General features: G+C 54.9%; 1 protein-coding gene and 1 long non-coding RNA gene across 4 annotated transcripts; one reads left to right on the top strand and one right to left on the bottom strand.

The window, feature by feature from the left end:
- Positions 1-2326: 2326 nt before the first annotated feature.
- KRT80 (keratin 80) lies at positions 2327-24565 on the bottom strand. Its single transcript, XM_017662131.3, has 9 exons — positions 24145-24565; positions 18052-18260; positions 13397-13457; positions 13031-13126; positions 6381-6545; positions 5831-5956; positions 4982-5202; positions 4455-4510; positions 2327-4331 (listed from the first exon to the last, which is right to left on the bottom strand). The coding sequence occupies exons 1-9, from the start codon at positions 24442-24444 to the stop codon at positions 4210-4212; spliced, it is 1356 nt and encodes a 451-aa protein (XP_017517620.3). The 5' UTR covers positions 24445-24565; the 3' UTR covers positions 2327-4209.
- LOC140843610 (uncharacterized) lies at positions 5969-15098 on the top strand. 3 transcript variants are annotated; one of them, XR_012121487.1, is made up of 5 exons: positions 5969-6367; positions 7167-7227; positions 14250-14372; positions 14471-14652; positions 14864-15098. It is a non-coding gene; the product is annotated as an uncharacterized lncRNA (long non-coding RNA). The 3 variants fall into 3 exon arrangements; XR_012121488.1 differs by lacking the exons at positions 5969-6367; positions 7167-7227 and adding exons at positions 12400-12525; positions 12600-12692; XR_012121489.1 differs by lacking the exons at positions 5969-6367; positions 7167-7227 and adding an exon at positions 13413-13518.
- Positions 24566-25648: the final 1083 nt, after the last annotated feature.

Below are 25648 nucleotides of genomic sequence, written 5' to 3'. Positions count from 1 at the left end.
GTGGGGAGGAGGACCAGAGATCAACAAGAACAATGAGCCAAAACCCAGTAGGGGCTTATTTTTGTTTTACTCAGAGCAGGAGTGGTACCCTTGGCCCTGTGTTCACTGAATCCCTCCAGAGAGCAGGGGTGGGAAGGAGGAGGAAGGAGGGGATTTGCAGGAGGAGGAGCATCAAACTCCCAGCCTTACAGAGAATTCTTCAGGAGCTGCTAGCAGGAAAGGGGCAGGGGAGTTTCCTTGTATGGGTAGGGAGATCCCTATCATCTTCCCTCCCCTTCCCCTCCCCCTCCCCCTCCCCTCCCCCTCCCCCTCCCCCCTCCCCCCTCCTCTCCCTTCCCCTCCCCTCCCCTCCCCTCCCTTCCCTTCCCTTTCCCTTCCCATCCCCTTCTCTTCCCTTCCCTCCTTTATGCACTAACTGTACTTCTTCAATGTGCCTGGCATTGTGTTAGTACTGGGATACAAAGGTCAAGGAGCTCTGCCCACTCTTTCATGGATGCTTAGGCTAGGAGACCTCTGTTGGGGAGGTATCTCATTCATGTATTCATTCACTCATTTTACATCTATTGAAAACCTACTTAGGCCGGGCACTGTGCAAAGCCCTGGGGATATGATGGGATGCAATCTCTGCCCCCAAGGAATTTAGTCTTCTGTACATAAAAGGCACAAAAGTAGGCAACTGAACCACAGCTCAAGGAGAGGGTCAGGGAGTCCAGAATACAGAGATAAATGCTGGATGTATTTAACTACACATGCTCTCTGGAGCACCAGGCACGGACTAAACATATGCTCAATACATGTTTGTGAAACCAATGACCTGTGTGTTGGGAAATTTCTAAATAACTTAAGAGTCAAAGAATAAAACTGTTTTAACAAGTGCTAATAAAATGCTATTTATGAAAATGATAAGCAGTCAAAATGGTATTTGGAAAATTTATGGTCTTCAGAGACTCTTATATTGAAAAAGAAGGATGAAAAATTAAAGCATTCAACTCAGGAAGTTGGAAAATGATAAGAATCGTAAATTCAAAGTAAGTAGAAGGAAGGAAATAACAGATACATTTGTTGACTATGAAATTCATATTCAGGTTCAGAAATTCAAGTTAGTATCCAAACATGTGTGTTTCAGAAATTAGTACTATTGAAAGCAAAAGTAAAATAAGCAGACAGCTGGTCTGGGCTCTAGGCCCCTCCTGGGTGGGAATGTAATTTATTTATCAGTCTCTTTTGAATTTTGAGACTGGAGCCCATCCATCAGGGGCCTCAGAAGAATGAATCAACTCTGAATGGAAGTGTCTGAACTTTTAGCCCAGAGGTGTGGCTGTGCGGTGCCCTGAGAGAGCCAGTGTGAGGCCTGTCTGCTGTATTTGGTCTCCAGATAGAGGGTTGTCTTTAATCTGTAACTTTTGCTGTAATGGCAATAATGACCCCATGAACAATCCTTTACATGTATTGAGCTGTTGCAGTTCAGAGGCCGGAACCAAGAGATGTGGCATTCCAGATAGGAATGAACATAGCTATCTCGTCAGATCCCCAAACACCCTACCACAGATGAAACACCCATTTTACAGAAGAGGAAAGTCTTCTGTAAAACAGTTTTGTAAAAAGACTCTTCTGAGGCTCCATTTGTTTGTGGTCTCATTGCCTGTGAGTGGAAAGCCAGGACATGAATGCTTCAACGTTTCTTCTTCACCCCCAAGATTCCTGTCCTTGAGACCCTGTTCATCCTGCAAGCTCACTGAGCGCCCCTCTTCTGCCCAGCAGCCTGTTCTGATTCCCCGGTTCACTGCACAGCCCCTCTCTTCTGACCTTCTTCACTTGGCGAGGAAGTCCAGGATGGCTATCTTGAGTGGTTTACCTGTGAATTTGGCTGTGAGCTTCTTGAGATGGAGGAACAGGGAACAATCGTAGGTTTCTTGGCACAGGGCTGGGCTTGGAGAAGGTCTTCCGTCCTTGTTTGTTGATCTAGAATCTGATTTGGCAGGATTAAACCTGTACCCATCAGAATGTATCCTGGGCTGTGCCAACCCCCACAGTCGGGCAGAAGTGCTTGAGAAGAAACCCGCCACCACTCGGGGAATCCCCTGTGTCTGTGCTTGCTAACGCGGCCATGAGGTGCCTGGACATGTCAGGAGGTGCTGGGAATGCAGGTCAACACTGGGATAGTAGGATGGTGTGGCAGGACACCTTTTCATGTCCAGTTGGTGTGTGAAGGTATAACTAGGTTCCTGAATCCCTTCTCCCGTAACTGGAGAATCCTCAAAGTCCTGTGGTTAACCTGTTTGGCCAGTGACTGACCAATCCCGAGAGAGAAAAACAGACACACAGCTTTGTCCATGGACAAATCTCAGCACTTTATTCATCCCTTGGCAGGGAGAAGGGCGCATTGCCCCAAGATAGCCAGTCAGGTGGGTGGCTGGAACATGTGATATCTATCCAGAGAGTATAATGTATAGCACTGGTTATGCAGAAGCAGTAAGGGAAGCAATAAGTTAAAAGCCACATAAGTTATGAAAAAATAATATCTATACTTTATATATCTTGTATCCCCATTGAGGATTTGCTCCCTTGGAAACCAATAAATAGGCGGAGGAAGAGCAGCAGTCAGCACCCTTGTGGGACTTCAGAGATGAGCAAATGTCCGAGTTCCCTTCAGCCTGAGTCAGTAGCCCTTCAGGGCCCCCCACAAGCCTGGAGGACCTTGAAGCCTAGGACAGGTTGAGGCCTTGGGCTGCCCTGTCCTGGAAGGTGAGATGAATGAATCAAAGACTAGGGCTAGAAGAGGAGGTGAGGCAAGGGGCAGGTAGGGAGAAGAGAGGGAGGAGAGAAGGTGGTTTGTGGAGTGGGAAGCTGGAGCTGTCAGGGTACCCCCTGTGAGCCCCAAAGGTGGGAGCCAAGAGGAGGAAAGGGGTATTTCTCCCAACCCCAAATCTGTCAGATGTGGAATTTCTCTTTGGCGGCCACTGTGGCTCCCCAGCCCGACCTCAAGGGCTCAGAAGTTCCCAGACTGCTGGGACTGTGCCTTCTTCATGGCCCCGCTGGAGGCAGGGGAGTGGGCATAGAGGGAGGAGGGGCAGAAGAGGAAGAGAAGAAGGAGCTTCACTCCACTCACGTGGGGCATTCCTGGGCTTCTCGGTGGATGCAGAGGAGGGGACAGCTAGGATGTGTGGCCCTCCATGCTTGATGTAGAGAACAGAGACCCTGAGAAGTGGAGTCCCGGGAAATGGGCCTGGGGTTGCAGGGTGGGTTGGGGCTAGGGATCTCCAGGGCCTGGTACAACAAAGCCAGTTTCAGCTGGGAAACACCTGGGAGAGGGCAGAGATCAGATCCCAGGCAGGGTGTGAACGCCAGGATGGTAGAGAGGAGAAGGGAGGGTCTGATGCTCCTGCCTGGCCTCAGGCTGCCACCCAGCTCGCCCTGGTAGTTCATCATGGCAAGACGTCTGCAGAAGGAGCTGGGAGCTGGCAGGGCAGCCTGTCCAGTTCTGACTGTGACCTGCTGGAAAGGACCCACAGGAGAAGGGAAGAGCCATAGGTGTCTGGGCAGGTCTCAGAGGTGCAGGCTCAGGTTCCAAAGACACAGGGAGCCTCCTGCCCTCTTTCCCTAATACTGCTAGGTCTCTGGGGAGCCCAGGTGGTACCGGAAGCCCGGGTGTACACACAGCACCCAGCCTCCCCAGGGACTCCAGATCTGGGAGGGTGCCCAAGCAGCCTTCCTCAGCCCTTGGTGCAGGCCTGGCTGGGCTGGGTGAGCCAGGGCACCAGCCTCGGTTCCGAGGCAGAGGCAAGGCAAGGCTTGAGATGCAAGTTTAGGGAAAGGTTGGGCAAAAGGGTCAAAGCGACCCTGCTCCTCCCCTCTGTTGGGGGAGGAGCCTCAGAGGAGTGGAGAGGAGCCTCAGAGGAGTGAGGAGGGTGGGGACAGAATTGCCTTCCCAATCCCAGTCTGTCCTGTCAGGAAGACCTCTGGCCAGAAGGTTGGAAGGGTGGGACTGTGATACTGATATGGAGTCAGTGATTTTGCACAGCTGGTGGCAGGCCTGTCCCACCCCGGCAGCCCACAGAAAAGCAGTCACTGTCAGCGACCTCCTCCTCTCAGTTCAAGATCAGGGTTGCCTCCCCTCCCGACCCAGAGGCTCCAAGCTGTTTGCTTAAGTCTAGCTTAAGTCCTTCTTGCCCTAGAGGAGTGAGCAGGGGCTCCTGGGGTCCAGCAGCCTTACTCCGAGGACTCTGACTCCTGTGAGAAGAACTTCTCTGACGTTTCAGTGATTTTGATCACGTGGCCTTTCCGGTTCTTTTTCTGGGAGGCGAATCTCGAGAGGTGGGGCTTGGAGACAGCTACAGGGAATACAAGGGAGGGGGCAGGAGTGCGGGGGTCACTTAACGTGAAGTGTTTAGGCTCATGCTGCCTCATCCTGTTTCCCTCCGCACCACATGGGTTTTGGGGGCCTGCAGACTCACATGTTCCGGATCTGGACTGCACCACACTGACCACGGCAGCTGAAGGCAAGTCCATCCTGGGTGGGGAGGCAAATGGGGGAACATGAAGATGGGCCGTGGCTTAAGCTCTCCTAGGACTGGGGGCCTGGACACTAGCAGGTGGAGGGCAATTCTTGATTGTTCTAGGCTGCCCTGCTGTGTGACACTGGTTAGCTAGTTTGTTCTCTCTGGGCCTCTGTCCCCTCTCCTTTGCATAAGTGGATAACATTTACTGAGTACTTATTTGTGATAGGCATTTGCATGCAGAGTTGTATTAATCCTTCCCAGCACAGGTGGGCCATGTTTATGATCAGCCCATTTTCCAGATGGGAAAACTGAGAATTTAATGAACTGATCCCAAATCCCAGTGTGTTAGTGGCTGAGCCAGGATCTGAACCCAGGCCTCCAGGCTCACGGCATCATGCTGGAGCAGGAGGCTAACTTTGTGCAGACTGGGTCCTCCAGACCTCCCTCTGGCCCTGCCCAGCCCTGCTGCTTGGTCGCCTCACCGGCTCTCCTCGCCCTCTACCAGCTTGCGGTAGGTGGCGATCTCGATGTCCAGGGCCAGCTTGACGTTCATGAGCTCCTGGTACTCCCGTAGCTGCTGTGCCATGTCCTGCTTGGCCTGCTGCAGGGCTTCTTCCAGCTGGGCCAGCTTGGCCTTGGCATCCTGGAAGGCCAGTTCACCCTGCTCCTCGGCTGCCTTGATGTTCTCCTCCAGTTTCAGGCACTGTAGCCAGGAGGACAGAGGGGAAGGGTCAGTGAGCAGGGGTGCAAGGACAGAGTGGGCCAGGGCCAGGAAGAAGGCGGGGCTAAGGAGCAGCATTTGTGGGAGTGGTAAAGGGTTGCCTTGCAGCCAGAGGGAGTTCAGTTAGCCCTAGGAGGACTTCCTAAAGGCCACGGAAGTGGGAAGTGCCACAGGTACCAAGAGTCCAGAAAGGAGCCTGTCCCAGCTGTCCTTGCAGGGCAACGCTTGTTCTAAAGTCATCCTGGCTGGAAGCTGAGGCTTCAGGTTCCACTCCCATCTCCATAGAGTTGGTGGGAGGCCTGGGAGGGAGGCAGTGGGCTCTGGGTGTGTGTGTGGTGATGGAGCTCTCGAATGTTTCAACAGCCCTGGCAAGTTTACAGAGCACTTACATGTGAAGCTCTTGCAGTCCTTATAGCCAGCTTACGAAGACAGGTGAGGAAACTGAGGCACAGATGTGCTCAGTGACCTGCCCACCCAGTCAGGTCTTGCATGTACTCAGCGTGTGTGTGTGTGTGTGTGTGTGTGTGTGTGTGTGTGTGACAGTGATGGACAGCACGTGGCCTTGGGCTCCTCCCTGCTCTACGCTCAGGTGGGTTCTCTAGATACTCACGTGGCTCTTGATGGAGAGGATCTGGGATCGGAGCTTCTGGATGCGCACGTTGAGGTCAGCAATCTCGCTGCGGCTGATCTGGAGGCTGTTCCCAAACTTGGCTGAGCAGGCGGCCCGCTCCTCCAGCTGGAGGGCATGGAGGAGTGGCCATGAGGGACAGCTGCCTGTGTCCCTCACCCCTTGCTCCCTACCTCCTCCTCTGCAGCCCACGGCTCCCAGGCCAGCCTTTCCCACCCCCTCTCCTGCCCCCACCATCTCCACTCTGGATGGCCTCCTCCTGGCTTCCCATGGCAGCCCACACCTGGCCTGGAATTGCTGGGTGGCGCAGCGCCATGAGCTTCCAGCGGGTGAAGACTGGGGGTTTGCCCTGCCCCATCACCCCTTGGATGGGCCCAGCGCTGGGCTCTCACGTTCCCCAGGTTGCCTGGGAACAGACCACAGTGGTCTCTGCTGCCCGTGCCTCCCTTCCTCTCTCACAGCATCCCAGCGCAGAGCTGCAGGCGACCACAGCCAGTGCCGCCCCACCTGTCCCTGCAGGTCAGTCCCCAACCTGGCTCCGGGAGTACGCTTCTGCCTCCTCCAGGCTGCGGGCCGCGATGGCGTCATACTGGATCTTCACCTCCTCCACGATGCCCCGCAGGTCGATGCGGCAGCGGCTGTCCATGCCCACAGTCACCGACACATCCTTCACCTGGGCTGCCAGGTCCTTCAGCTCCTGGCCAGGCACAGACGTGGGGGCTCAGGCTGGTACCAGAGCCTCAGCCAGCCATAGTCCCCCAAGTCCCTTCTCCCCTGGGGGAGTGGAGAGATGATCAAAGGATTAATGCCTCCCAGCTTGGACTCTTGGGAAGCAGCTTGTAGCCCCTGCTCACCCATCCAGGGGCAGGGAGGGACTCCTGGCTCCAGCCCTAGTCCTCTTCCCATTGGCTACTGTCTACACCGCTGCCCCTCCCAGCCTGGGACACCTGTCTCCTGCAGAAGGGGAAAAGGCCCTGGGGAGGCTGCCCATGCGCATGGTTCCACCATATGGCTCCGTGGGTTGCAGCTTGGCGTCCCCGCTGGGCAGGTGCTCCCTGAGGGTGTGGGGAGCCATTTTCCTCTCTGGGCTCCCACATCTGGCAAGGTGGCATCTCAGTTTGCTAAATAATGTTGGAATGGAAGCCCATAAGTGATGAGGGGCAGGAGTGGGGCTGAGGCTGTCAAACCTGTGCTCCCTACCCCTCCTGCCAGAGGTCACCCTGGAGACTCGCTGCCTCACCCCTACCACCCGAGGGGCCTGCCCAGCAACAGCCACAGGATTTAATCTCTGAATTTTCATGTTCCCCCTGTCCTTTAGGATCCCTCTTCTTCCCTCCTCTCTGCTTGGAAAAGGCCAGGCCACATCCTCAGAGATCCCTGTAAGTGGAAAAAGCTCCCATTTCCAGGGGCTCCTTCCAGGCCAGGCTGTGTGCTAAGTGTTTTGCGGGCATCCTGATTTTTCACCCTCCCAGGCTGGCATGCGTGTTAGCCCAGGTTTCAGGAAGGAAAGAAACTGAGGCACACAGAGGTTATGGAAAGTCTGTGAAGGGAGAGAGGGACTCCAGGGCCCTCGGCAGCTCCTGTCAGTTCCCTTAGAGGTGCAGGGACAGGAGCTGAAGCCTCTGTCTTTCTAGCCCTGGACTGGCTTTCTGCCTGCCTGCAGCCCGATGGCTTTCTGGCCCGGATGCTCAGGGGGATGTAGAGAGGAAGGTGAGGACAGGGGTTTTCGTAGGGGCAGGCAAAATGTCACCTCTTGGGCCTGGGGCCCCTTCCCCTGGAAATGCAGAACAATCCAGGCCTGGGCGGGGGCCTGGTGTGGGAAGGAGGAAGAAGGAGGAAGGAGTGTTGGGGCCAGAATTGTGCAGACGGTAAGTCAGGTGGCTGAGGAACTTCAGAGAGGAAGGAAGGGAGGCCAGGCATCCTGGGAAATGGGGGGGTGAGGCTCACCAGGGGTAGGGAGGGCCTGGGGCACGCAGCACGGATTACACAGTTACTTTTACTGGCATTTACACACTTGACCCCTATTTCAATTATCGAATGTTGGTCAGTGTTAAATATAAATATATATTTTATGTTTGTTTGAATTAGGATCCAGACAAGATGCATACATTGCAATTGGTCCTAAAGTCTTATTCTATAGATACCTTTTCCATCTCTCTGTCTCTGTCCTTTTTCTTTTTTGGCTGTTTTTCTTATTGAAAACAGCCTGCCATAGCTGGGTTTTAGTGATTGCCCTGGGGGCTGAGGTTCAGCATGCTCCTTGCTCCCCCCATTTCCTGAAAACTGGCATTTGGGTCCAGAGGCCTGCCCAGATCCAGGTAGGCTGGGTTTTGGTTTTGGGTCAATGACCACATTCTGACCTTAGTCCCTGACTTTGGGGCCCCTCCTGACTGTCCATCCTTCTTTATGTCAGAGAGGATGTGGCTGAGCCTCTGGAGTATGTACCTGCAGAGTGTGGTATGTCTGACCTGCAGCTTGCTTTCCTGTAGCCATAGACTGCAGGGTGGGGTGGGTCAGCCTGACCCACACGGGTAGCTGTGGGGGCCTGCGGAGGGAGGCTGTCCCTCCCGTCTGCACACTGCCTGACCCCACCCTGCTGACAAGGATGGGTCCTGGAAAATGTAGCTTAGTGTGGACGTCCTGAAGCCCCCCGGAGGCAACCTGTCTCTGCTAGAGCCACCAGGACCCTGAGTCTGGTGACCTGCTGCCGTTTGGGGGTCTCCCGATGAGGGGTTTTGGCTCATTTTCCAATGAACTTAACAGATCTCTAGGCAAAAGCAGAGGGAGGGTTCAACCCATGCCAGGATAAGATGAATGAGGCTTACAGACTCATGCCCACCCCTGCTGCCCTGGGTCACCACTGGAGACAAACTTTCCCACATGGAGCTGACATCCCAGCCAGGCTCAGCTGTGGACAGTTTCAGAGATGCAGCTATGGGGATTTCTCAGTTGACATGTGTGGGGGTCAGGGGGCCTGGGGAATTCCAGATAAAGCCCTCCAGTGGCATCTAGCGCAGGCCTAAGCTGTCATTTGTTATGAGCCAGGGAAGGCCAGGCACTTTCAGAACACCCTGCTGCAGAGAAATGATTGGTGAAGCACAGCTGACAGACTGGCCTCAGATCTTTTCTGGAGAGAGGCAGATTAAGCATGAGCTTGGTAAACAGAAGCAGGAAATGGAGTGATTAGAACATTTGCAGACCTGCTCAGACATGCTGGCCCCTGTCAGGCGGCCTGGGTGTGACAATGCTGGCTTGTGTGGTGTGAAAGGGCCACCATGGGGTGGGGATGGACTGCTAGGGAGGATGTGCACATCCAAGTTGGTAAGACTTAAGCTGAGGTACAGTTTAGAGCTGCTTTTAGGCTCCAGAGCCTGAGGAGAGTGCCGTGTGTGTGACCACCTCCTGGTCCCCAGGTCAGGGTGGATGGTGACTGAGGGCTAACTTAGTGCTGCTCAGTAAAATGGAGTGCTTAATAGCACTGGGCTCAGAATACCAACACTTCATATTAGCTAGGGTTTTACCTCTCTGAACCTCAGTTTTCTCATCTGTAAAATGGGTGCAGTTATAGAACTGAAAACCTCTAATGTTTACAAATCCTTACCACATGCCAGGTACTGTTCTGAGGGCTTTAGGATAAACTAACAAAATAAACCCTCACAACAGGCCAGTGAGCTAGGTGGTATTATTTCCATTTTACAGGTGGGAAACGGGGGCAGAGAGAGATTAAAAGAACCTGCTTGAGTTCACGTAATTACTGAGCCAGGATTCAAATCCAAGCTGCTCTATCGTCTGGGCCTCCTTAATCCTTGCCCTTACCGCCATAGGGTTGCTGTGAGGATTAGATGAGACTCCTTCTGGAAAGCACCCAGCACATTGCCTGGGATATCATGGGCGCCCAATGGACAGCAGCTAGGGATCCTATTCTGCTAATAGGTGATGAAGCTGTGGTGAAATGTCCAGAGGCAGGGCAGCCCATTCCTGGAGCAGCCTCCTTGTGGCACCAGGAAGGCAGGCACCAAAGCAGCTTAGAGGTACCAGGCTCTCTTTGCAGGGACGGGCATCCCAGGAGGTATGCCTGCCTTTTGGGGAACTGTCAACAGATTGTGCAGCTAACCTTACTGGAACCAGAATTTATGGGTGGGGCAGGTGACATTCTGACTGGAAGCAGCCAGGCCCCAAACCCAACTGGGAGTTGGAGTGCAGCTGATGGGGAATGTGAGCCCAGTTCCAGCTGCAGATGGGTGGCCCGGAAGGCTGCAGTATGTACATGAGGTCCTGAGCAGCCCATGGCCATTGGCTTTTCAGAACTTATCCCAGGGTACGTATCCCAGGATGTGTATTTGTGTGTATGTTTTGGGGAGAAGGGAGGGCTGGTTTCTGAGACACAAGGGTAAGCCTACACAGCCATGCTTTTCTGATCTGGTGTCTGCTCCAAAGTTAAAACTAGAGTGGCCAGCCCACCAGGGACTGCTCACACCCAGCCATGTTTTTCTTCTACCTGAGGTGGCCATGGCTGGCTCCTTCCTTGGCTTAGACCTGCTCTGCCCAGTGTGGTAGCCACTAGCCGTATGTGGTACTAGCCCTTGAAATGTATTGGTGAGAGCTGAGATGAGCTGTAAGTGTAAAATACACACCAGATTTTTGAAGACTTAATATGAGAAAAAGAGTATAAAATATCTCATTAATTTTTGTATTGATTACCTGTTGAATAATCATATTTTGGATATATGGTGCTGAATGAAATATATTATTAAAATAGATTTTTTCTGCTTTTTCAAAAAATGTGGCTATTAGAAAGCTTAAAATTACATATGTGGCTTGCATTATACTTCTATTTAGAAAGTGCTGGCTTAGACACCTGCTAGTGTGGGGAATCTCTTTAGCAAAGATTCTCAGCCTGCCGCTCAACTGTCCATGGCGCACGTAGAGAATCGCAAGCCTCCTGTCTCGGCATCAACTGGCCACCTTGCTGCCTCCAAAGCCGTAACTGCTATAATGTGCTGAGCCCCTGCTACCTTCGTAGCAGCCCCGTGTCCGCAGCAATTTAACAGCACAAGCCACACCTCCACGCCGCTGCACTGTGCACCCTCAAGACCCACTGGCGCTGCCTGTCCCACTTCCAGTAAGATCCAAACCTTGTCTGAGGGCCCAGGACCTTGCATGAGCTGCCCCAGGCCCTCTGCCCTCAGCTGCTGCTTTCTTTCCCTTTCAACACCAAAATTAACTCCTGACTTAGGTGCCTTGCACCTCCTCTGAGATGCCCCCTGGCCTCAAGCTCTGAAGCTTTCCCCTCCCTCCGGCACTAATACATCACCTGGCATCTTCGCAGCCAGCAGCACTCTGCACTCCCAGAACGATCTTGTTCTGATATTTGTTTACTTGCTTATTAGCCATCCCCTCTTAGCTAAGTTGTAACCTCCTGAGAGCAGGGACATTGCCCACCCATCATGGCTGTAATATCAGACCTGGCAGGCATGCAATAAGCATGTTAAATGGATCAATGGCTTTAGTAACCATCACAACCCCACCAGCCTGGTAGTACTACTCTCCTCATTTCACAGATGAGAAAACTGAGGCACAGAGAGGAGAAATACCTTGCCCAAAGTTACAGAAATGGTCAAAGAGGTAGTCAGGATTGGGGTCCAAGGGCTGCAAAATCCCAGCAGAGCAGGGGCCAGGGATTTTTATGGGTGTGTACCTGGCAATGCCCAGGTATATCACGATGATGCCTGGTCTTCCCGGTTATGTCTCCATACTTGCAGGACCTCTGTCCTGGCATAGAGCTTAGGCTCTGGGCTTGCTGAGATGTGGCTGAGTGGAGCAGAGTGCAGATTCTGAAACCTGGGCCCTGCTGATGTCCACCTGGCTCCTCAGTGTGTCTGGGCAGAGGAGCCCTTACCCTGCTTCTCAAGCCAATCAGTGGGCACGGTGCCTGGTCAGCCCCACAGGGCTTGGCCTGGCTGTGGAGGGCTCTGCTAGGGCCTGGGAGCTTTTCAGGGCAGCTGATGGGATTGGTTTGCCTGGGAGGGCTGCCTACTTGCTGTTCCCAAGGTTTGTGCTGTTCTCTCTGCTATGCTACCTCCCATGGTCACAAACAGGTCTCAGGCCCACTGAAGCCTGGCTACAGCCTGAGCCTGCTACAAAGGCATGTGGCCTGTGTGCAGCCATGGGGCCCAATCTCCCTCTTCACAGGAGAAGGCCATGAAGCTGCGGTCAGCAGCTGCTAGGGCCATTAGAGCAGCACTTTTCCATTGTTGGTGGTGCCTGTGATCCCTGCTCTGACTTTTGGCACCAGCAGTGTGCAGCACACAGGCTGCCAGGTCCTGTTATCTCCAGCAGTGGGTCTGCTTGCTCGGAGCTGAACTGAAGTGTCACTTCTGTGCCTCCTTACCCCTACAGTAGGGGCGCACATCTTAAAGGATGCCCAGAAGGCAGAGTGGAGTGGAGGTGCAGAGTCCAGCGTGCAGCCCCAGCAGCGGGGCCTGGTGCTGACTGCACTGGCCATGTGCTAGGCCTTGCTGGGCCTAGACTTGTGTCCTAAGACCTCAGACATCGGGAGCTATCTGTCCCCACCCTGTTCCTTCTCCCAGGCTATAAGCCAGGCCTTCTGAGACTTGGCGGAGGACTTAAGGACAGATAAGAAAATGTCCGGAGGCTCCTCTGTCTGCACTCACCAGGTGAGTTTTGTTCTAGCAGAGGCTAGTATCATTTGGGACCCAGAGAATCTGACTACAGGTCTTCCCTGTCTCAGCCCCAAACTGGGAAGAGTGAAATGCATGCCTACCAGACCAAGCACTGCAGGCACCTGGAAGTTAGGCTGCTGGGATTAGAGAGAAATCATTCGGTAAGAAGGCCTACTCAAGGCCCCCAGGCTCCCCGCCTCTGAGGCCACCTCCTGACCCTTGACAGGCCCCGAACACCCCACACATGAAGGCACAGGCTCTCCTTGAGAGAGAGGCCTTTTGGGGGAGCTGTGCATGCTTTGCAAGATGAGTGATGACGGGACATGTTGGGTGATGGACAGCAGCACAGTAAGGGGTTTAGGAAATGCGTCTGTGGCCGGAGAGGGTGAGTGACTGCTGCAGGTTCCACATGCCCCTGGATGCCCGTCACTGCCCTGCACCCCTAAACTGTGGACTGGGCAGCTCTTGGCTCTGCGGGACACTGGTCCCATCTCCTCACCTGCTCATAGATGGTTTTCATCAGCTCCACGAAGCTCTGCAGGCCTTTTAACTTGGACTCCAGTTCAGTCCGTCGAAGACACTCTACATCCAGGTCCTGGGGGTGGGAGCAGAAGTGAGTGTTGGGAGAGGGTGTGGAAGGTCCCAGGGCGGGAGCGGGGCCAGGGGACTTCATAGAATGAACTGGGGGTGATTCCTAGAGAAGGCCTGGCTCAGAGCCTGGGAGAGGGAACAGGGTGGGTACAGGTAGGTCCCTATGTCTGAGGTCTTAGGACTCAAACCTCCCAGGGCTTTGCTTGGGGATCTGAAGAAAAGAGGGCAGAGAGCCCATGGGAAAGGAGCCCTTAGGGTGGGCTGGGAAGGGTACCTTCTTCAGCTCTGTGAGGGAGAATTCCAGGTCTGTGCGCTTCGAGGTCTCTTCCTCGTACCTGGGAATGGAGGAGACAGGGACGGAGACAGAGAGAGAGAGAGGCCGCTCAGTTGGATGTGGTGAGCTTGGGGTGTGGCTACTTCTACTTGGCTTGGGCTCAGGGCCTCTGCTGTCCCATTTGGTGCTGTGTGCTAATTTGACAAAAGTGGCCCTTGCTTAAGGTAGATGCAACCCCTTGTTTTCAAGGACACATCCCCCCTAAGCCAGTTGGCTCTGGGGAAGCAGGCAAATCCACTCCCAATTCCCTCACCCCTGATGACCAGCCAGTCCTCTCCAGTGGCACCTGCCCCCCTTCCTGGCTTCATTGCACACTCACCTCCTCCAGGAAGCATCTCCTGATTGTGGAGCCTTTTCACACTGACACTTTGTTCCTTCAACTTTTTCCTGTCTCCTTCCCCAAGAGTCTCAGTTTCAAACAAGCTGTGCCTTTGGTCAATTCTGCTCTGAGCATCCTGTTCATATCTTCTCTCTCACACCTACCCCCTTTCCCACAGTCCCCTCTTCTCCCCTCTGCTTTGCCAGATGGCAGGATACCATTCCATCATGTTCCCTCCAGGGGGAGGCCTGGAAGAGCATGGCACTGCAGTAAGATGGACCTACAGTGTATTTTTGGGCAAGCAACTCCTCCTCCTTGCTCAGCTCCTTTTTCTACCAGGGTGTGTGTGCATGCGTGTGCATGCAGGTGTGTGTGCGTACATATGCATGTGTGGGGGCTGACAAAGGTCCCCTTGATGCAATGACAGACAGGTACAGTCAGTACTCGACAAAGGCAGGTTCCCTCTCTTCTCAGATTTGCTTCCTCCTCACTCAAGCCCACCTTGTGTTTGGACAAGGACTCGGATGGGTGGACAGGATTCCTGGATCCCTGACTTACTTCTCTTCCTCTAATCAAGACCTGTGTGCTGGCCCCCAGGTGGGTGTCTGCCAGCCACAGGCTTCCCACCCTTAGCCCTGCACGCCCTCAGCAGATGTGGGGATTCTGCAGCTTCCTGTTTTCTCCCTCCTCTCTAGGAATGCCTGAATCACTGACGGTGCTAATTACAGCCGCTGCCTACCCTGGCCCTGACCTCAAGGCAGGGGCAGCATCCCTCTTGCCCACATCAGCTGGCTGGACCTGCCACCCCTCAGGCCCTCTTTTCCAGCAGCCTACCTGAGGACCTGAGGGGAACAGACCTGGGAGCAAGAGCCTGCGGGTATGTGGGTCTCCGACGCTCAGTGTGCAGAGCCCACACACCCTCCCTGGCCACTGCCTTGGCCTCCAGGAGTCTGTAAGGGGCCCTAAGAATGCAGGTCCCAGGGGTGGGGCAGAGGAGGGACTAGGGAGACTGTTCTGCTGCCTGGGGCCTGTCAGGGTGAACAAAATACCCACAAAGTTTCACCTGCATTCTCTTCTGTGACCCTCAGAGCCCCCAGCAAGGAGGTCCTATTGGTCCCATTTCACAGATGAGGAACTGGAGGCTCAGAGAAGGGCACACAGGCTAGTGTGGTGTGCTGGCTAAGCATGGGCTCCACAGCCAGACTACTTGAACTCAGACCTGGCTGCTTGCTGACTAGCTGTGTGACCTTGGATAAGCTAATAGCCTGTGCCTCAGTCATGCTAATAGTGATGTCATGAGCATTAAATAAGTTAACACACGAAGTGCTTACAACAGTGTCTGACACTCACTGAAGCTATTATTATTATTACCTGAGCTCTGCTCTCTCCAGCACCTCTCCAGCACCCTCTGCCCTGGCCTCTAGCATTTCTGGACAGAAACCATGAGAAGACTCATTGCAGAGAATGGGTAGTTCTCTGCTTATCCTACACAAATCCTCAGGGCTGGGCTGACTTGAACAGGTTTCCCACTGGAATCTCATAAGCCTCTGAGGAATTCCTTGCTGTGAAGAGGGGCCTGGGGAGCCCCAAGCTGAGAGGTCCTCATTGATTGGCCTTTCTCACACAAGCCTGGTGGTAGAGCCCCTCCCCTCCAGATAGCAGAGTTCTGTCTGCCTGGGGGCAGTGCCCTGGGGAAAGCTGTCCTTGGGGCCCTTGGAGATGCCAGCCCTCCTCCTTGCCCCTCACTGCCCCCCTCATCCTTCAGTGCAGCCTTCCCTCCTCCCTCCTCAGTGAGTCCGCTGGATTTTAGCCTGTTCGCCCCTCAACAAGATGTTCTTGTGCAGCGAACAGCGTTTACAATTACACGCCATGCTCCCGCGGGACTCGCTGTGTGGCCTCGCGTGAGCTGTTTCCCCTTGCTGGACTGCTGCTTTCTCCGTATGAACAGAACAGAAGGGGTAGCTAGGTGATCCCTGGGGTCTCTGCAACATCACAGCTTTTGGAAGTCTCCATCCCTATAGAGGCTAAGGTGAATGCCACCTCCCCGTTTCACCCCCAATCCCCTGCCAGTCTGCCAGCCACAAGCTCCCAAACCCATTCTCAGCTCTCTCCACACCTGCGCTGCACCCCCACCCCCACCCCCAGCTTGTTTATTTCTAGGAGTGAAGCTGATCTCATCGGACTTGGAGAGGCAGGGCACACCCCTCCCTGTCAGGGCTTGGCCTGGTGTCTCCTGGCTCCTGGGGGCCCCCAGGCTCTGCACAACCAGGTTGCGGCATCCTGAGCTCTGGCCTACAGACCCAGAAGCCCTCCAGCCTTGCCTCCCCCAGCCCTGGTGGGCTCCCTACCCACAGAAGGAGAGAGGGGCCCTCTGCTTAAATAGTAAAACCAGGCAGCAGATAGGAACTAGGCGGCAGGCCAAATGCAGGGGCTGAGCCAGATTAAAGCCATAAGTAGTGTGTGTGCAGAACACATCCACCTCTGTGGATGCCAGCTAGCTGGGCTCACAGGAGCGGCCTCATACCGTGGCTGGCCGGCAGAGGTTAGGGATGGGACTTCGCGTGCATGGCTGTGTGACCAAGGACCAGCCCCTGCCCTCATGGGCCTGTGTTTCCTTCCTCTTAAGAAGAGGACCCAAAGGCCCCATCCAGCGCTGCCCTACTCTGATCCTTTGCAGGCCAAACACCAGTAGGCCAAACCTCAGCAAGACAAGTTGTGAATTCTGATGTGTGGACGTGATTCTTCTCACCATGGTCACGTGTCAAAGTTGTGCAGCTCAGAACGGGCAATGAGGTCCCGTGTGTGTGTGTGTTTCCCTTGACCCTGGGAGGGTAGGGCTCAGGGAGGGGTGGCCCCCAGGCCAGGGAGAGGCTCAGAAACAAGGACCAGCTCAAGCCAAGGCTTCAGGCCATGCCTGTTAGCTAGAAAATTCCAGCCAGACCCACAGATGAGGCAACTGAGGCCCCTGGAGTGGGGAGAGTTTCCATGTACCATCTCCTTTGAAGGGGGCCTGAGCAGGGGAGGTCATGTGGGAGGTGGTGGGCAAGCAGAGCCACAGCCCTGATTCCCAACAGGCATGCTCTGTGCATGCCCTGGCTGGCTGCCCTGGAGACTGTGGCCCTCACTGCAGATTGGCAATCCCAGGGGCAGGGTCCCTGTGCTGGAGGAGAGTGGGGGGAACTGAAGGGGGTCAGCCACACTCTGTCCTCCCCTCATGCTAGCTGGGGGCCTCCTCCCAACCCAGGTGGGAGCGCAGGGCACAGCCTCTCTGCTCTGTCTCAGCCTCCTTGTCCTTGAAGCCCTGGCCACTGCCTGGTCAGAGGGGGTCACCTCTCTTCTGAGCTACCCAAGGACCTTATTTGCCTTTCTAGACTGGCCATTTCAGTTCAGCAAAGCTGGGCCAAGGACACTTGGTGTGCTGGGTGCTTCAGCTTTCTAGGGGATCGAGGAGCTACCAGTTCATAAGTGCTGAGCACCATGCTTCCTCCTCACACCAGCCTTAGGTGGATATCAGCTATTATTGTTCCCACTCCACACAACAGGAGACTGAGGTTTGGATGATTAGCAAGTTGCTAGTGAGGGGTGGAGGTGAGGAATAAGCCCCTTCTAGTCTATGCCCATATCTGGGCCCTTGACCACTAGGCTGCACTGCCTGCCAGCCACTCGTCACTGTGTCTGTCTGCTCCACTAAGTCGTGTGCAGTGGGGGCTGGGCTTCCCTCATTTCTCTAGATCCCAGGGCAACCACTGAGGTTAGGCATGCTTTCCTTATAGGGGATTGCTTCTTTCTTTAAACAAAGCCCAACATTTCTGTCCCTTGCCTACACCCACCCCCCTCTGCTTTCCAGCCCAATCAAGATCAAAATCCCAAACCATACCCAAAGCAGAAGACCACCGATTGCTGTAGCTAGTGACATGACTTCCTACTGCCAGTGGGAGGTGTGGGTAAGAGCAAGTGTGTTTATGGGCATAAGAGGAGGGTATGGGGGACTGGCTGCAGTAGCGCCCCAAGGGGCAGCAAGCATAGGGCTCAGCTGTCAGCCAGCACAGGACTGTGTTGTGAGGGGGCTTATAGCTGTAGGTTCATTGCCGTGTCTGCCCAGTATTTCGAATGCCAGCTTGTACATAGTAGGTCCTCAGTAAGTCTGTAGTTAAGTAATGTTCCTTAAAGAAGTTTCCTCTTTTCTGGCATGGGTGCCTGGACCTTGCACTGGAGTGAGTGCGGGTTGGTACCCACCCCCAGCCTCTGCCCACAGCCCCCAGGGGGCACACCCTACCTGACTCGAAACTCCTCAACCTTTTCAAGCATCTTCAGCAGGTTGGCCTCCAGTTGTCCTCGCTGCTGACTCACTTTTCTCAGTTCCTCCTGCAGCCGGCACTGGTACTCCTCATAGAGGTGCCCAAGGTCGAAAGGGGCTGAGTCCTGGCTCTGCAGTAAGTGCCAGCGGGTCTCCAGCATCTGGTTGCGCTGCTCCAGGGCTTGAACCTGGGAGTGAAGGAGGGCTGGTGAGAGGGCCAGGGGCAGGCCAGCCAGATGCACCCCCACCCCTGGGGGGAGGGCGGCCTCCCTGGGCAGGGGCAGCTCATCTGCTCTGCTGCACACCCACCTGGGGGCACACCCACCTGGGCCTAGCTCAGCGCAGTCAGATCACATCTCCAATTGCTGATTGTTCAAAAGCAAGATGGTGAGATAAGGAGGGAATCAGAGAGAGGTGGAGACATTTAGCAAGGGTTTCCTAGTAGAGGAGCAGGGGAGGGGAGAGCAGGGCAGGGGGCTAGGATGTGAAGGTGCCAACATGTGACAGGCTCTCCATGCCCACCTGGAGCTTGGGTGGAAGACCCAGGGAACCTGGGATGTCAGAGGCCTGTTTGTCCCCCTCCCCACCCACAACACATACACACACAACGAGCCTGGTCCTATCTTGCCTTGGAAACTCAGCAGGGTAGGGCCTGGTTAGTACTTAAATGCTAGTCCTCCTGACAGCCCTGGACTTGTAGCTTCTCTAAGCCTCAGTTTCTTCAGCTAGAAGTTGGGATGATACCACCTGCCCTGGCCCTCCTCTGAGGGCTGTTGGGAGAAGAGCCTGGGATATGCATTAGAGTATAATAGCAGGTGTTTACGTGGCCCTACTGTGTGCTGGGCTTTGTTCCACATGCTTCACATCTTTAACTCATTAATCCCCACAATGACCTCGTGGGGTAGATATTGCTTCCAGCCACACTTCAGACACGAGGAAACAAAGCACAGAGAAGTTAAATAACTTGCCAAGGTCACAAAATTAAAAAGTGGCCTTACCAAGAATGGAATCCAGGCAGTTTGGGTTTAGAATCTTTTAGCTATTGTAACATATGCCCCCGGAGTGCTGCTGGGGTCCCTATGGGCCCTGGTACCCACCTGCCCTTCCTGGGCTGGCTTCTGCCTCTAGTGAGGGCCTGTTTGCGCCTAGTCACTCCTCTCAAACCCTGTCTCCTTCATGCTCTCCTGCTTAGACTTCTACAGGGGCTCCCACAGCTCACCCCAGTCACCAGCATGCTGTCAGGGTCCCTCTTGAACCCTCTCCTTTCTTCCACCCCATCCAGCTTAGGAAAGCGTGGGGTATCCCCCTGCCTATTCTTGCCCTGCCTGTATTCTCCAGGCTCCAGCTCCTCTCAGGCATGCTCCTTTCCACCATCCCATATGTGCTCCCACCTGTATGAAAACCTCCAAGAATCTTGGGAGACACCCACTTCCCTCCAGTACGAGGTACTCAGTTGTCTGCTCCTCACTTGTTCTGAACTGCCACCCTCCCCATCCAACTAGGAGCCATCTGCTCCCCCCTCTTGGGTCCCTAACCCATTTGGTGACCAGGACAAGTGTAGCTGGCAGGGATGGCTGGGGCCTGGCTCCCAAACAGTGGAGGCTGTTGTTGTCATGAAGATGTGTGATAACCAGCCTGGTGATGCTCCCTCTGCCCACAGGTAAGTAGCTGGGCCTCCTCCCATCCACTGCTGGCATCAGACCCCAGAACCAGAATCTGAAAGAGCTAGAATCACAGCTAGGAGATTTTTGGATCAGCTGGTCTGTACCTTTCATTTACAAAGGAGGAGATGGGGGCCCAGGGTGGTCAAGTGACTTGAACAGGGTCACATGGCAACTTGGTGGGCAAGCTTCGCAAACAGGCCCATCTTATGGCCACTGCCCACTCTGGACCTTCACAAGCTGCCTGTTTTTCCTGAATTTGGGTGACAGGCAGGCCCTGCACTCTCTCTGTGCCCTGTCCACATCCCCAAGTTTTCCTGAGGCACTCTGACACCCCCTGAGAAGCCCCCTTTGACATTCGCAGTAGACAACACCAGCAGGAATACTGGATGAAGGCACTCCCATTTGTGCTGGTAAATTCTGCTTAGAGCCAGCTTAAACCTACAGACTGCTATAGTCACAGCCAAACAGGTTCAGTAGGGATGGTGGTCAAGAAGGGTTCTGTCCTGCTTGTGCATGTGAGAGGGATGGTTGGAGGGGAGGTATCTGCTTACTCCACCTTCCCTCTGTTTTGACAGGTAGGAGCCCGTGTTTACACTGAGGGTGGGGTGAGAGGAGAGATGTGAGGCTCCTTTCTCCACCCATTAAGAGACCAAAAAAAACACCTTTCCGCCAGGAAGTCCTTCCCATAGTCTACCCTCAATCCCCAATGCTTCAGGACCAGTCAGCTGTGAGGTGGTGTGCTTTTGGCCAGCCTGCCCAGCTAAAGGCACTTTTGGTTGTGGGGGATCAGGGCAGTCCCCTCTCCCTGGCCCATGGGGTTGTTCCTTGTTGTCTCAATAGGTGGGGACTGAAATGCATCCCCCACCCAGAACCTTTCCTACAGAAATGCTCCTCCCTCTCATAACAAAGGCCTAGGGAGAGCCAGTAATCCCTGCACTCCATCAAGTGCCAGGTTAATTGCCTCCAACCTGCAAAGGTTGCCGAGTACTGTCTCTGGTTCCCCTTCTTCCCTATTCTGGCTGAGCCCCTTGCCCTCAGACCAGTGGCAGCAGCTCTAGAAGGGGCCCCAGAAAGCAAATCCCTCTTCTACCTGCCTCCCATATTACAGACAAAGAAACTGAGGCCCAGAAGCACAGAGTGCTCTGTGACCCAACTCTGTGGTACTGGGCCACCCACCTGAAAAGCAGGCCCAGACCAGGGTGGGGAGGTGTGCTTTCTGTAGAGGGAAATGAGCAGCCCAAGCTGGAGCTGCTGGCTGGGGAGAGAGGGTGACCACCTCAGAGGCGACAGGTCCTCAAACCATGGCCCACAGCCCTGACAGGGACGCTTGCAGAATGGTGCCCTGGGGGCATGCCGGGCCTGTTCCTCAGGTAGGGGTCAAGCTCCCTGCCTTCCTTCAGAAGTTGGCTTTGGCCAAGGAGTCTCAGGGTCTCTTGTCAGGAGGTGGTGGTTTGTACCTTCCTGCCTGTAGGCAGGGGGCTGCCACGCAGGCTGGGGGAGGACATTGTGCCTGTTCCTCACCACCAGGCACTTCACCACCCCTCTTGGGCTCCCTCTCTACAATCCTGTTATGCCAACTGATGGGAGTCCTTCTCTTGTCTCACCCGCATCCCATCTGTTGTCTGCCTATGAAGGTGAGAGGGCCCAACCAGCAGCCTCTGCTGCGTGTGGGCATTGCCCTCTCCCTGCCTCTCCTGGCTTCCTCTCCAGCTGCTGCTTCTGCTCGCCCCCTCCTCCTACGGCTGCAGCTGTACCAGTCCTTCCAGTGGCCACCCTTAGACCCAGGACAGAGCAGGGAGGCGGAGTCAGAAGCACAGAGCGCTTGCCCAAGGACAGAGCCTGCCTGCTGCCTGTGGGAAAACCAACACTGTCCGGGCCTCCTGGCTAACTCCTTGGTCTCCCCTCAACCTCCCACCTCCTCGGGGTTCTTTGATTTCTCTCCGTGCTTCAGAAGGCCCAGAAAAGGATGTGGAGCTTGAGACCCCTGCCTGTCTCTTCTCTTTCCCCAGAGACCCAGCCCTGTCCTCATCATGGCATCTTGCCCCTGGGCGCATGCATCTCCTCCCAGCTCTGTGCCATACCCTTGCCCAGGGAGCTCCTCCACCCCTGCCTCCAGCAGAGCCTCTCCTTCCCTCCTCTCAGGCACTTTCTGGAAGAGGCTAACTGGTTTCAAGAGCTCCCCGGGCTGGGCTGATTAATGTTATTTTTTATTTAACTAATGGTTAGAACATACCTGGTACAAGGTAACTAACTACTTTACAAGTGCTTTTCAGAAATTATCCTGTTTGATTCTGACAAGCCCATTAGACTAAAGCACAGATAGGTTAAATAATTTCCTTGTGATAATACACTCTGTCAGTGGAGCCGGGATTCAAACCCAGTAATGTGGCTTCAGATTTTATACTTAAAACCACTGCCTGCTTCCCCTTAGGCCCTTGTGGCCTTTACAAGGAGACAGGGAGGGCCATGAGCTAACAGAACTTCTCCATAGAGAAGGTGGATCAGCCGGGACTCCTTGGGCAGAGCCCCTGTGATCAGGGCCCTCAGGGGGCTGGCACATGGCTCCCTGTGTCCCACCCTGAAAAGCACCCATTTGAAGGCCAAGTCTTGATGGTTGGGAGGCTCCAGTTCTGCTAAAGACCTCAGAGGCGTTGTCCTGGGCCCTGGGCACAGGACTACAACCCCTCGGGCCATTCCCTGTGCTCATTTAACTCTGCTGTCCCCATGGCAGAGGCAAAGGGTGATATCAGCCCTGGTGTTCAGGAAGAAAAGCCACCCATCCAAGCCGAATTACATAGCTCATGAAGCATTCCTTTTAAGGGATTAAACTGGGTTAGGAGAGGAGGCGGCCCTGCAGGGACCTGCCTCCCCAGGGGCAGCGGGCTGTTCTCCTAGGGTGAGCCACCCAGCAGTGCAGGGCTCTGAGCAGCACGCTGGGGCTGGAGGAGGAGACGCCCCACCTCAGGGGACGGTTGTCCTCCAGTTGTCATGACCCCTCCACATCCCCACAGCCTGGGCACCCCAACTGTGGCGTGGAAACATTGATCAGGGCACATGAATTGGAGGGAGGGGAAAGAAATGATTCCCACTTCAGAGACTATTGGTTTTATTTCTCCAGGGCCCGAGTTCAAACCCAGACTGTACATTTACTGCTTGTCTGACTTTGGGCAAGGCACTTAACCTTGGGGATGCTCAGCCTCCTTATCTGCACAGATGGAAAATAACAGCCACCATGAGGTGTTGCCCTGGGGACTACATGACACATTTGCACAGTTTTCACAGCCAGCCAGGCACAAGTGGGTGCTCTGTGAGTGTTTATTCCTCCCCTCTGCTCCTCTCCGTGAGAGTCCAACTAATGGGGACGCTGGCAACACGTGGCGAAGCCCAGAAGCAGCGAGACCAAGGCACAGCAAAGACTGAGCTAGGGTAGGAGGATGGGGCTCTGGGCTACAGGGGGTAGGCGCAAAAAGGTTGCTTTTCTTATTTGTAAAATGGGCATAAAAATGACTTCTATCTAAGGTTGTTGAGGGAAGTAGAGATAAATACGTAAAGCATCCAGCACAGTGCCTGGCACATAGCGAGCAATTAATCAACAGCTGCAGTTACTATATGATTATTGTTCCTGTGCTGGACAGGAGGGAGCAGGGCTGGGAGTGTGAGGCAGGAGAGCCTCTGGGAGAGGGTGAGTGAGGAGCAGATTTGGGAGATGGACAGGACTTCCTCCGACCTCCCAAAGCCCTTGTCCTAGGGCAGGGATGGACAAGAGTGCCCTAGACAGCACTGGTCATGGCAGCGGAGTCTAAGAAGTCTAGGTGCTGGGGACTCCCCGTACGCAAGGGGGTATGGGGAAGCCTGGCTGGCTGCCTGTTTCTGACTTGTAGTGTCAGTCCGTGGAATTCCTACCTCCTGTCATGCCACAGCTGCACCCCTACTCTGAAATCTCCTTCTGGCAGCCACATGTGCTTCTTTGGCCCTGATGGTGCTTCTGACCCTGGAAAGCTGGACCCTTAGGAGGTCATCTCCACTGTCCACCTGCCTCAGACTAGGGCTGTAGACCATGCCTCCATCAGCCAGTCCTATGATGGGGCATCTTCCTGGCCACACTCAGAGCTCCTCCCTAGAATTCCCATGGCCAGGGTGACCCTAGGCCACTTAGCACGTTGTTATACAAACATCCCTCAGAGAACACCCTAGGACCCTTTCTCCCCCCATGCCAGGATGGCTCAAGGACTTCCGTCCCCATCTCTCTGCTCAGGGCTAGCCTGCAAAGTTGGCAGTGCTGGCTCCCCATTGGCTGGAGGCAGGGTGGGGCATGATGCTTGGGGAAATACGGAGCTCAGCTCCCTGCCCAAGCCTGATGGTCCTTAGTTTTCTGGAACCCGCCTGCCCCACTTCCACTTCTGCTCACCTTGCCAATTAGGGAGGCAAATTTATCATTGAGGACCTTCATCTCCTCTCTCTCCTGGTTCTTCTGCTGCTGGATGGATGGGTCCACCTTGAGGTCCAGGGGCACCAGCAGGCTGGGGTTCATGGTCACCTTGGGGATGGTCCCAGCTGGCCAGCAGCCTGTGAGGCTGCGGGAGCTGAAGCCTGGCCTGGGGGCTCCGCAGCTGCCCCATCCCGAGGTCCCAGGCCAGGGGCTGCCTGCTGAGGTCCCCTCACAGCTGCTAAGGCTGCTGAAGCCAACAACGCAGGAGCGGCAGGCCATTGTGGCCCCGGGCCGGGTGCGGCGATGGGCCAGTAGGCCTCCGAGGGGTCCGGTGGCTGGCTCTGGTTACAGGCAAGGCAGGCTGGAGACTGAAGTGCTAACACCTGTCCTACAGTGCTCATTAGCTCCAGGAGGGCGGGACGCCTCCCAGCCTGACCAACCTGTTAGATGGTGTGGCACTCCACCCCTCCCCCTGCCCTGTCTCCTCCCAGGCCCAGGGATCTGCCTTGCTGAGGGGGCTGTTCACAGGACCCCGACCAGGCTGGGCCTGGCTCCCAAGGGGGGCCAAGGCTGGGCTGGCTGGCGGGGTGGGGGTGGGGGAAGGGGGAGGAGGTGGGGAAGAGGAGGGAGGGCAGACTGAACAGGGAAGTCGAGAGAGGGAGGGAGGGAGAGAGAGAGAGGCAGAGATAGCGCCTCTCACCGCAGACTTCACAGCATACCTGAGGGCTGACGTATCTGGGCTCACATACTTCTGGAAAAGATGAGGCAAGAGCAGGCCCTGAGCTCCCCAAGCACAGGGCAGCCATTCCGGGTGCTGTGCCAGCCTGGCTTTGGAAAACAGCACCTTTTTATTTGTTTTCTAGCTGCCTGAGAATCTCCCTGGCTTATCTTCTCCCTCCTTCCATCCCTTGATCTAGCACTTATTGAGCACCTTCTGTGTGCATACCATTGCCTCAGAGGCTGGAGAGGAAATAGATGGTCAAGGCCAAGAGTCCTTGGCTTATGACAAGTGAGACTTGGGTTCAAGACTCAGCTTGAGTGTTGGTCACTGGTGTGACCTTGGGCAGGTTACTTGACTTCTGTTGTCATCTGCAAAATGGGGATGAAGATGCCAGCCCCACAGGAGGTGGTATCTGCAGAGAACATGGTAGAGGGTGAGCCCAAACCCTTAGTAAAGGATTGCCAAGACCCAGTGCCACCCTCTCCCTTTGCACCCCTCCTTCTTCTCTTCTTATTCTCTTTCTCCTGTTTCATCTTAAATATGAAGTACAAATAGAAAAGACTTTGCTCCCACAGAGTCTCTGATAGGGCTGCAGAGGGTTCAGCCAGCCCAGGGTGCCGCCTCTGGCCTTCCCTGCCATTCTGGAAGCCCCAGTCCTCCACTTCCAGGGAGTTACTGGCTCTCCTGGGCCTGCCTCTTCCTTCCCTCCTGGTCTGGTGTCCCGGATGCTCTTGGCTGGATGGTTCTGAGTGCCCTTCCTGG

This window comes from Manis javanica, chromosome 10, assembly GCF_040802235.1.
Source record: "Manis javanica isolate MJ-LG chromosome 10, MJ_LKY, whole genome shotgun sequence".
In the NCBI taxonomy this organism is placed as follows: domain Eukaryota; kingdom Metazoa; phylum Chordata; class Mammalia; order Pholidota; family Manidae; genus Manis; species Manis javanica.
This window is presented reverse-complemented; position numbering and strand designations above follow the sequence as displayed.